Here is a 12,525-nt window from a genome sequence, read left to right as displayed (position 1 = left end):
GATCAAATTGGCCCCATCCAGATGCTTCCGTTGAAAATAGTGTGCGGGGGCCAAATACTTTGACTCCACCTTGTCAAGTTAATGGCCCTTTGTGAGCTGGCTGGAATGACAGTGATGGTGTGCAAAAATGAATGTTCCTATTCAAACCCTCAAGCACACACACACACACACACACTTAGATCTACTTATAGTTGTGTTAGCGCTTGTCAGGTCACTTCGGACCAATCAGAGTGATCGGCGTTGGGTCTGCAGGAGACCATTTGCCACTATGAAAACATTCTTAAGGATTACAGTGCTATAGACAGGATCTAGGTGGGCGTTGATGAGAGCTGATTCCGATCTGACCTCGGGGATATCCGACCCCTGTATGAGATATAAATGAAGATAATTATGCCATCATTGGAAAAGGTTTTGCTCTGTCACTGGAGCTCTCACAGAACACCCATATTATACAGGGCTTCATAATTCCTCTTAATAAGATTTGTCGCACCCACCCCCTGTGAAACTGTTTTGGAGGCGCAGCACATAAGCACAAATGCTTTTAGTCTAATTATCAGAATGGATTCTGAATGGTTGCCATTTGGTTTCACTTCATTATTCAGGCTGACATCATGCTCATGTTAGCCCACGTTGTTGTATGTCCCTAAACAATCAGCAGCAAGTGACATGTTTGTTTTCAGTCATCTCTGAAAACAAACGTCACTTGCTGCTGATTGTAGCAGTTGTTTGGAGCAGTTAACTTAAAGTAGTATTCACTGATTTTTTTTTTTTGCCCCTTGGGGACGCACCAGCTACTCTCTGTCTGTTTGCTGTTTGGTGGTAAGCAGGTAGTGGACAGTGAGTAGCTTTTTCACTGAAAACAGCCTGTTACTGCTGCAAACAGGGTTTACGAAAAACCCTGAAGTTGCAGGTCGCAAAACCAAAACAGCTGAAAGACACTAAAACGCTCCACATACATACATACAGTACAGAACCATGCGCACATGACTGATCACCTTTGATATCAGCTGCCTGCATCAAAAGCAAATAGAACCAAACTGCCCCTCAGTTATTTTGTTCTCAGACCTTAGCAAGTGTAGTCAGATAATATCTGATCGAGCGGCCTACGCGTGATAAAACCATCAGCCAGGGAAACTGGTCGGCCTACTGTCCAATCATAACTCAGTTGTTACGGGTGGAAGAAATTATCAAGATATTTTCCCCATTTTGCTGCAGATGATTTATTCTATTTGCAGAAACAGGCAACATCTGTGTTTTATCAATAACATTCAAAATGTATAAAAAAGAATAGTAAAAAATGCCTGACAGGAAAAAAAAACTACTATATTCTAGGAAAAGAAACTGACAAAAAAAAAAAAAAAAACACAAAAAAAAAACCCCATCTGATTTTGGAGGCACTTATGGCTTGGCAACACTTGTGCAGTCTGAGTTTTCCCAGGTGGTTGTAGTCAAGCGTCAAAGGCCATGATTACGATACTGGAACCACAGGGGATGCACTCAAACACAATCACATCACGGTCTGATAAGTCATCACTGGCATTAAAGCCACTGTAGGACGCTGTCAGTGATTTACAATGACCGTAAGCATGATGTCTGCAACAAGAGGCGGCCTCTAAAACCAGTATCTGGTGTTTATCAATAGTGGATCAAAGTTCATTATGGACAAAAATCAACTATTTACATCAGAAAACAGCAACAAAGGAGATGCTCAGTGATTTCTTCCCGGGAATAAAAAAAAAAAAAAAAGAGTCTGAATGATTTGATTCTTGCAGCTTTCCGAACAAATGAGCAAACGTTGCATTGCGCTGCATTAGTGTCCAGCTGACCCCAGTCGCTCTGTGTCACAGGCTGATCAGCGTCTCCTCTTCATAACGCCGGGTTCATTCAGAGCTGGGCGAGGCAGCGGAGTCTATGTCGTCGTTTTCCAGGTCGTTCGGGGAGGCCGACTGTCCTCCTTTAACTCTCTTCCACTTCATCCTCCTGTTCTGAAACCACACTTTCACCTGGAGCAGAGAAACAGGGAATGTTGCCTTAGAGATTATAAAGCCAACCGCTAACACTGACTGAGCCAAAGTTAAGCTTGATTTCAACAAGAGATTGTGTTTAATTAGTACCATTAATCTGAGGTAATCTGCCTCAGATCTGTCAATTAAAGTTACTTAAATGAAAAAAAAAACATTCACTGGTTCTAACATTTGTCTTCTATGACAGTAAACTGAAAATCTTTATGCTTTGGTTTGTGATGAACAATTCTCAGTATTTCAGTAACACACCCAGACACACACACACACCCACACACACAGAGCTGAATGTATTACTTCTCCATGTTTGAACCTGAAACAGGATCACTGTAGCTTTCCTCTGTGTTTTGCAATTTTTAGCAAAATTTACAACACAGTCAGCAGAAAAACAGACAAATAATCCCCCACAAATCTCCCAGCGCAGTATAGAAATTGGCTCGGTTTGCTTTGGCCTTGCAAGTTGCATGAATTGTCAGTGCAAAGCGCTCAGCTCTGGATCAGAACCTCTGCCAGTGCAGGCAGAGACTATCGTACAGACAGCAGGTCGGAGGAGTCAACTATCAGGATGTCAGCTTACAGAGGATGTACGTTCACTCACGACATGAACAGCACTCATCTGCACCACAGCGCCGATGTTCTCAGATGAGAACATCGTGCTTTAACTGTCCGGCCAAGAGCAGCAGCAAAAACACACACACACACTTCCTGAGAGTCAAGGAAATTACAGGGAAAAGGCGGCAGAAAAAAAACACAATGGTAAATTTATGATGACGAACCCTCAGTGAAAATCTTATACACTAAATATGGTGACAGGCTGCATGAACTGAAGTATGCAACTCGTTATAACACCAGTCAGTCATTCAGTACTGGTACAAGGCTCAGTGTCAAATTAAATCTGTTCCTCTTGATATAACAGATGAAGTGACGTGAATGTTTTATAGATCCTGGATACTGGCTGTCCAGTGAGAGCCGTGTATTTTTAAATTTGAGGAGGACTAAATGGTCATTCATGGTAACAAAGGAACATGTCACCCAGCACATCAGTGTGTTTTTAATTGTTTTTGTGCTGTATGAGACAGAGGCTTGTTGTAGACACAGAAAGACCAGAGACGGTCTTTCTGTGGGATTTGATGTCAGAATGAAAATGGTTTTCAGAAGTGTCTTCATTCACTCTATAAGACGATCGCAGCAGCTCATGATTCAACTGAACCTGTGAGCAGTTTCAGTTGAATTTCTGGGGTCAGGGAGGTCTTAGGTGAACTCTACATCCCGCTGATCAACCCCCCCGTGACTCTGGGGCTCAGATGAATCTGTTTCCACATTCTGCAGCCTCTTCGTCTCCGTGTTTTCTTCTGCTCATCGCGACTGATTGAAAGGACGGCAAGAAGCCAAAGCATGTAGGATGAGTTGGAAAGTTGCAGTGAGAGCTCTGAGTGAAGATGGAACCAGGCTACATGTGTGAGTGTGTCGGCCTCTCCGCACAAGTGTGTGTGTGTGTGTTTCAGTGGTCTGGGAAATAGATTTAGCAGCAGACGGCAGTATGTGTGGTCACTGTGGCACCATGGCCTCATTAGGAGGAGCTGGGACACTGGGCCTGACAGACAGACCGGGGTCTTATCCAGCAGCATCGACACATGTTCGCCCGATTTCATCAGGTCTGGAGCTGCCACCCACTCATTAAAGCTGTGTGTCATTCTGCTGCAACCACAGGATGAAAAGTGTTCTGGAAAAAATGGCTCATTGTGATTTAAATGCATCTATGTTTATGTCTTATTATTATACGTACAGTTGTTTTATTCACTCTTGGTTTAAGTTGGTCGTTTATTTTTCTGTTTATTGGGAATTTTGCTGCTAAAAAATTAAGAAGAGAAAAAAGTAATAAATAATAAATAATAATGAAACCAGAACTTAATCCTTCCATATTACAGGGGCTTGAAAACAAATAGATGTGTAGTTACTGAGAAATTAAAGTTATTCTCCTTTATCGTGGCTTTCTGGGAAGCATGTATGACGGGTAGGTGGTGTACCTGTCTCTCTGTGAGGTCCAGGTTCACGGCGATCTCGTAGCGGCGGAGCCTGGTCAGGTAGTTATGGTGGGTGAACTCAGCCTCCAGCTCTCTCAGCTGCTCCTTGGTGAACGCCGTGCGCTCTTTCCGGGCCTTGCAGCTGGAGTCCACCTTAAAACTGGACTCCTGGATATCTGGAGAGAGAAACGATTTTCACACAGTGTGAGGTTCCTGCCTGTTTGTCTAAAAAAAAGCAAAAATAAGTAAATAAATACCCTTTACCCACAGATTCTATTTTCATTTTATTCACAGCGAATCTGATTTGAATTACCCGTCCAGTAATTTTGTGACCAGCCTCTGGTTGACTGTTTAACAGACCTTCAGGACCTTTCCAACCAACAAACCACAACCTCAAAGACTCTTCAGTGGGAGGCCCCTCATATAGTAAACACCAAAACCAGCACTTAAAAAAAAAAAAGACCACCCTGACCTGATCTCATGAGTGCTGTTCACCTGTATCGTGTGTGTACGTACGAGTATGCACGTACATGTGTGCGTCTATTTTTGCCTGCATGCTGCCTTTATTTGTCCGTTTATGTGTATGAACATATTAATGGAAATGTGTGCATTTGCACACTCATTCACGGTGTGTGTGTGAGAGCGTAACGGCACAGGGCAGGGGCCACCAAACCAGCCACAGAGGGACTGAGTTAGGAGAGGAATGCAGCGGAACATTGTTAAAGCCTCTAACAAAAGAACAAAGGCACGGATGTGTCCAGGTCTGAGTGCTACGTGTGTGTGTGTGTGTGTGTGTGTGAGAGATTTCCCAATGGAGCACTCAGGAGGGGATCCACATTAACTCATCTCTACATGACAGCAAATACATTAGAAAACAAGCTTGAGATATCTCCACAAATGAGGCAGTGGGGTCGATATTGTCCAAGCATCCATGAGAGGAGGGATGTGCAGTTTATTGCTGAGGTTTATAAATTCCTCTGCCTCCATATCGTCTTAGAAACCGCAGAATTTTAACCCTCATTTACCAGGATAAATAGAAAAGAAAGCAGCGCTGATTTAACCTTCAGTAAAATCTCTCCTGTGCATTAAAGGGAACGAGTTTTTTCTGTAATAATTGTGCATTGGTAGCGACACCAGCAGCTGATGTAATCTCCAGAAAATGGTTCTAATTTGTCAAAGTGAGAAGTTTTGCTTGGTGCTTGCCAGAGCACCGGGCCAGAATGTGAAATGGACTGCAGTACCTGGTCCAGATGTGATTGGGCAGACCAGGACATGTGTGTGTGTGTACATGTGTGAAGCTTGTGCATATCTGCTTAACGTGTGCAAACGCCTGATGTGTGTGCTGGAGTGCCCCTGTGTCATGCCGGAAAACCTTCTTATTGTGGTTTAAATGTCATTAATGACAGGCTGCCCCGAGCGTGCCGGCGCTGCCTGGCCTCGTCAGGTCTGGTCTGGAGCTGTGCCGAGCAGTTTTAGTAAGACTGAACACCTGGCAGGGCACATACTGGCTCTCACTAAACAGGCCCCCAATAAATATCCTGCACAGCCAGAGGCCGTAAACCTGCAGGGAGAAGGCTTCTGCTCCCAGCAGGGCTCCAAAGACAAACAGCATTTGGTGCCTTTTTGTGTGGACGGTGCAAAAGTGGTTTGTCTTAATCAGGACAGAATTAAAGCTGTTGTAAATTAACGATTGTTTTAAAGCAAAAACCCCAGGCGAAAATTACGTTTGATTGATCACATAATTTGTGAGTGTAAAAGTGGGAGCCAGGATTTCACAATGGATTAGGATCTTTTTATTGGTAACACTTTATTAAAGCCCCTTATTTATCATTTGTTAGCAGTATTCAGTCAATGGATGGTTTATAAAACACTATAACACTTTATTATGTAGCCGTAAGCAGATACAAGGATATTTATAGGTGTTTACTGAGATGTCTAAATGGGTACAGCTTTTTTAATAACCTATATTATACATAATGAATGAGTTTATTAACAGCTAATAAACGTTAAGTGAAGTGTAGAAATTAAGTGTTTATGTTTTATAATGAAACAGAACTTTTTATGTTCCATATATTAAATTTGAAGATCCAATGTTAAAAAACATTAATATTAACAACAGTAATAATACTAATAGCAATAATAACGTTAGATTTTCTCATTGTGGCATGTTTACTTGCTAACAGTAGAATGTTTTATGACTGCCCCTGTAACATATCCTACTGTGTTATTAAAAACAAAAAAGAACTGGTCAAACCGGATTAAAGTCGATATCAGATACCAGTTCAAGTGCAGGGTTTTGGAAATGTCTCACCACATTTTCATATCTGTATAAACACACACAGATATGAGCAGGCTGTATAGCAGCTCTGTCTGTAAAGCAAATGCCTCCAGGACATTTTCCTAATATATGCTTCTTCTACCAGCTAGTCAATGCAAGACTGAATGGCTCTTTTCTGAAACCAAGAGCTGATGTAGTGGTCAGACATGTTGCATGCACTCAGTGGGAGATTGTGTTACGGCTTAACGACAGGAAAATGTCAATGGATAAGAATGTAAAAAGTGGGCTCACAGGCAAGTGATTTTACCAGACGTGGTCTGGCATGTTTTCAGTGTAGTGAGTGGAGGTTACAATAAGGTAAGAAAGGGAGGGGGTGAGGTGAACGGAGGGGGGGGGGGGGGGCTGCACTCCTCCACCATCCTCTTCAATTAGGACTGTGTCTGTTGTAGACACTGGTCATGTCGTTTTTCCCAAATATTATAATCAGACATGCTTTCCTACATTTGAACAAACTTTAAGTCCAGTCATACAAATTTATATCTCTAGTGACAAAATTAAATAGTGACATAATTAAATCTCATTTAAAACAAAAGAAATGTTTTTAAGCTCTACAAAGTTTTACTAGAGGCTACACAATATTCCCTAAAGTACGTGTATTGTATTTACTGCAAACGATTTCTTTCTTAGTAGGTGTATAGCTGCAAAACACCATTAAATCATCGTCTTTGTGAGGGTGATGAAGTAAGGAGGCTGAAATGCTCCTGCTTAGAAAAGGGTTTCTGATGAAATGGGATGAAATGTGAATGCTACAGGTGCATGGGACGTTGATTTATTTTCATTCTGCCGGTGTGAAATTCATTGTATTTAAATTTTTATACCTTTGGATTCAGTTTAAATATAAACAGTTCCTTGCTGTTAATGTTGCAGGTGAGACTTTTAGGAATTTGTCATAGATACCAGTTACTTCTGCTTCCTATTAGAAAGTGTGAAATATGATAGGAGGGATAAATTTCATTGTAAACCAAAAACATCTCATTTTTTTCAATTGTTAAAAGCTCTTAAATTGACAATAATTTGCTTTTTTATCATTAATTATGTCAGTTTAATGTATTAATTTATTTAAATTATTTATAAGTCTATAATAAATACAGTCCTAAGCACACGTGATGTCTTTTAACACTTTCCCCCCATAACCCCTGATGTCATTTGTTACCAGCATCTTGAATGTGACCGTACTGTTATAAAACAATGGTCTATTTCCAACGGATACAGGAGCGCAATGAAACATTCACATGCCTCGTTAATCATTTCAGCCTTCTGAAAGCCCACGGACAATAAGAGGATGCAACTGCTACTTAAAGTGTGTGTCTCGAACACAAAAGTCTTGTCACCTACTCACCTTTCACATAGCGATCTGGTGAGAGCGCTGCTTTAAGACCAATTTCGTGAGGAAATAAGACAGAATTTGTGTCATAGTGACACAAGGCACGGAACAAATCCTTAACCTTGACATAGTTAACGTTTTTTAATGGAGTAACAAGGGTCGTAAAGCATTTTTTAATACTGGTTTACTGCCGCAAATAATATAACGGGGATCAGTTTTTCATTTTTAATCCAAGTACTTTAAGAAATCAGCCGGATGAAGGGTTGAGCTGATTCAATGGAACATTTCCATGTTTCCTCCCCATCTTTTCTCTATATTTCCACCACCGCTATTCACCAGTGTACAGTAGAGACAGAGGAATGTCCACTATCATTTTTAATGCTCCCAAATGTGCATTTTCTTTATGTACGTTTTCCTTTTCCAAACCTCCTGTGATGTGTTTTTTGGATGCTCTTATTCCTATAAACCAGCACACCCCAGCTGACTCCCATCTATCCCAGCATGCCCTGACTCACCTGTGACATCTCTCTTCCTCTTGTTGGAGCTCTTCTTGTCTGAGTCGGCCGACGCCACGCTCTGGGGTGAGTATTCTCCTTCCAGGCACCCGGGCACAGTGCCGGGCAGCCTCTCTCCCCCTACACTGTCCAGCTCAGGCCCTCCACTCCCACCGCCGCCTCCTGCTGCAGGGGTGACGACGGGCGGGCAGGCCTCGGGCGCTCTCACCCGTGTCTCACAGGGGTTGAACTGCCAGTCACCTCTCTGGTAACCCCCCTGGCTCTCTTGGTACAGTCTGTCGTCACGGGGGTAGGCTGCGTGCGGCACGGTTGGCACCAGGCAGGAGCTGGAGAAGTCTGTGTAGGCCAGGAACTCAGGCTTCTGGTGAAGGGAGAAAGGGCCCTGCTGGTAGGGCGACTGCAGGTTGGCTCCCGGGACCCCAGAGTGAGGGTTCCTCATGCAACTCCAGATGGGACTGCTGGGGTGGGTGCTCCGCATACAGCTGCTGGCTGGCTGATCCATGGTGATGCAGAAACACTTCACGCACTCTTGAATAAGGTCTTTTTTACAAGTCCTTTCCTTGCTGAGGAAGTTTAAACCCCCTCACCCTTTAAAGGTAAGTAAGGACTGAAAATCTGTGTCTTTGTCACTTCTGGGAAAAATCCAGCTCAGCTGACTAAATGCACATCATCGTTTCACTGCATCCACCGCTGGAATACTCACTTCTGTCAGAGGCTGTTGACTCTTCCACAGTCCAGAACGCGTGAGGATAGACGCCTTCCTGTGACAGCGTGTTTCCCTCTCTCTCTGGGAGTGTGTGTGACGTCCTTTGGAGCCTCCGGTCCTGACACACTCTCACACACTTTCCCCCCGTCCTGCACTCACACACACTCTCTCCCTGACTGATCTGAGTGGTTTGTGGCTCGACGGGAGAGCTGCATCCGCAACTGCATGACTCCCCTTCTCGGGCTGGCTGTTTTCACAACTCTTCTAAGGCATTCTTGACAAGTGAGCCCTCCTCCTTTTTAAACGTATAGGTGGGAAAGAGTGGCAAGTTTATGGAGTGTAACGTGAGATTGCAGAGGAGGAGCCCTGCCGGCCACATGTTGGTAGTACCCTCCAAACAACCCTGCTTCATCAACTATTAATCACAGGGGAAATTTTATATGCACATCTAATGGGCTTTCCAGACGTGGGGCTTTTTAAAGGGACATTGTCTGTAAAATATAAAGCGAGCACCCACCCACATGGGAGCCGGGGACTCTAACTTATTTCAGCTCCTTAGCACTTTCTGACACCTAATTTAGTCCCCTTTTTTGACACCCTTTAGAGGAAAGTTAACCCCAACCCTTTCCCTCTGCACCCCGATCCCTGCCTGTCCCGTCCAATCTAAAAAGTCTTTTGTTCTTTCTGTTTGTGTGTGTGTGTGTGTGTGTGTGTGTGGACATTAATGCTACACACCCAAATCCACCTGGCTGGACTTTCCTTAACTTTGAGGTGATGGGAGGACTGGATTTAACATTGGTTATGCAGGCGCTCACACCTCTTGAGGTTTTCTCACTTTAGAGAAACACAATATGAAATTTCAGAGCCATATTTCAAAAATACAAGCTCATATTTTCTCTTTGCAAACACTCTGACTGAGGGATTGTGCTGTTTCTTTAGTATGTGTTTCTGTGCGGAGCTCTTCTTACTTATTACGCCTGAGATATTAAGCAGTAGCAGCAATTGTGTGTGACAGCAATCGCATGTAGATGAACCACATCTGGATCAAGCAAGGATGTAATTATTCAATTTTCTGATCACTGATTTTTAATCTCTGCACGCTACTCATGATAGAAGCCACTTCCCTATGAAGTAATGTCTCTAATGCCATTAAAATCATTTTGGCTAAACCAAACGTTGGACTAAATTTCAGCATATCCGTTACCCAATAAACCCACTGAACCACACTTTACAGAAATGCAGTTTTTCTTCATACTGGTCATATTTGTGAGCTGAGGTTTGCCTTCCTTCTCCTGTGTCCTCACTTTGCTCCTGACCTCTCAGACAGGAGGGGAGATGGATCACACCTCCACCGAGAGGACAGACAAAAAAGAGAAGGCCAGATTCAGAGATGAAGGCTATGAGAGAAGAGGAAGGAGGGAGAAAAAAGGGAATGTGAAATAACCGAGATAAAAGCTGTACCTCAGAAAAAAGGCAGAACTGCAGAACTTGTTTTGGACCTCTGCTGGTGACTATTTCTTAAACAGAAAGAAAGGGAAAAACAAAAATAGGCTAAAAAAAGTCGCCAAAATGAACCTTTATCATTATATACAACAATATAATCTGACTCTCTTTTGAAGACAAAGTAGACAAGACTCTTATCAACCAAAAAATATATTTTCATGAAAGAGTTACCAGGAAAAAACAGAGAGAGAGAAAGAGAGAGTGTGTAATAAATAAAAAGTGAATATTCACTGTCCCCTAGGAGAAGAGAAAAGGAAAAAGTAAAACATAACATAAAAAGAGGCCATAAGAAAATCAGATTAGGAGAAAGTCAACCAAATCAGAAGAGGACAAACTGAGACAAAAAAAAGAGAAAGTCAGATAGAGAAAGCAAAGGGAGACAGAAAGGAGAGTGTTTGAGGTCACACACCAAACCCTTTCCATTTACCCAGCGAATTGTTGAGCCATGAAGCATCCCTCGCTTTTACTGGCAGTCTGAGCCCTGGCCGCACCGCAGGGACCAGGGGTTACACTACATTTGTGGTCAGAGCAGGGGCCATCTGTGTGTCAGTATAAATTACAGTGTGTGTCTGTGTCTGTGTGTGTGCTGTGAAAATATACGTCAGTGAGGCCGTGTGTGCACGTGTCTCAGAGAATGAGATAAAGGGTGTTGTGAATGTGAGAGAGAGACATGGAGAAAAGTTTGGTTATACCAAAAAAAGTGACTCAGAAAAATTAATACACACATCCTGACAAAAACTTTTGGTTTGGTGATGCAGTTACTGTTAGCAGGGCTTGTTGGTCAACTACTGTAGCATGCATGATAACCGCTAAGATGCTAGCCTGCCGGGCACATGATAATAGCTCTCCTCTGTTTTCTGTTCTATGCACATCATTTCATTCAACAAAGACCGGCCACTAACAGGACAGGAAGTTCACACAGTTTCTTAATTGTACCATCGATCCTGTCTCATAATGTATGAACAAACCTCTTTAATGAGGAGGTTAAATAAGAGTTGATAGCGCAGCACAGCTAATAAGCTACACCAGCTTCCTTCATTTAGGACTCTCCAGTCGTCCATTCTCTGAAAGGTCAGCGTGGTTTAGTATCGGTCAATAGCAGAGTTTTGCAGGTCAGAGTTCTTCAAAGTTAAGCTTGATGAGAAGAACGAACCATTCCAGATTTACTTGGTCTCTGCAAAGTAAGTAGGAAACTGATTTAGCCAGGAAATGTCAGTTTTTTTTTGAGCTGTTCTAATTTTTTCATACTCTCAAAATCTTCTTCTGAACAAATCCCATGAAAAGACCAAGATGAACAATGAACTGATCCTGCTAACAAATACTACTGACCACCTTTTTAAAAAGGAAACTTTGCATTTAACACCAGTGTAAAAAGCTTTATGCGCTCAGTAGTTTAGCTGGGTTTGGGGGATGAGCGGCTCAGACTAAACATTTTATTGATTTTGGTCTTTTCATGTTGACAATAAGAAAATATAAAAACACTGAAGATTAGTGTTCAGTTCAGTTTGTTGCTAAATGTTTCACAGGGCACTGTATAGTAATACATATGTGTGAGAACCTGTTTGTTTGAGAAATGCGGGAGTATGTGAACTCAGACTCAGTCATACACACCACCGACAGCAGATAAATGAGCTGGACATGAGTCACATCTCCCTTCACCCTGCCGACAACCTGTTTCTGTCAGTCTAGCACTGTGTGTGTGTCTGTGTGTGTGTGTGCGTGCGTGTGTGTGTGTTTGTGCATGAGTAACAAAAAGTGAAAGTATGAAATAAAGAAAAGAGAGTTAGAGAGCTTCTATATGCACACATGTATGTTTATGTATATGTTGTTATGTGTGCAAAGCTGCAATCTTCAAATTTGTGCGTGAATGTATGTGTGTGTGTGTGTGTGTGTGTGTTTTCATTTGATCCATCTTCGTGACACTGGCAGGATTAGGACCCTCCATCAGTCTCTTGTGTCTGACAGCCTGACCCCCCGTGACCCCCACCTTCACCTGGGTCTTAGTGGACTGCGGGAGTCCCTCATCTCTGCTACTGTCCTGAGGACGAGAGGGGGATGAGAAGGAGGGATGAAGGGAAAAATGAGTTAATTTCC

At 42.8% G+C, this 12,525-nt stretch overlaps 1 protein-coding gene across 1 annotated transcript; it reads right to left on the bottom strand.

Annotated features, from left to right (window-relative positions):
- Positions 1-1,254: 1,254 nt before the first annotated feature.
- On the bottom strand, positions 1,255-9,313 carry meox1 (mesenchyme homeobox 1). The gene is made up of 3 exons (XM_041066535.1): positions 8,223-9,313; positions 4,049-4,221; positions 1,255-2,003 (listed from the first exon to the last, which is right to left on the bottom strand). Exons 1-3 carry the CDS (start codon positions 8,722-8,724, stop codon positions 1,881-1,883), a joined length of 798 nt encoding a protein of 265 aa, XP_040922469.1. The 5' UTR covers positions 8,725-9,313; the 3' UTR covers positions 1,255-1,880.
- Positions 9,314-12,525: the final 3,212 nt, after the last annotated feature.

Source organism: Toxotes jaculatrix, chromosome 21, assembly GCF_017976425.1.
Source record: "Toxotes jaculatrix isolate fToxJac2 chromosome 21, fToxJac2.pri, whole genome shotgun sequence".
NCBI classification, from domain to species: Eukaryota; Metazoa; Chordata; class Actinopteri; family Toxotidae; genus Toxotes; species Toxotes jaculatrix.
The sequence above is the reverse complement of the archived record's forward strand: the minus strand, read 5'-3'. Positions and strand labels throughout refer to the sequence as shown.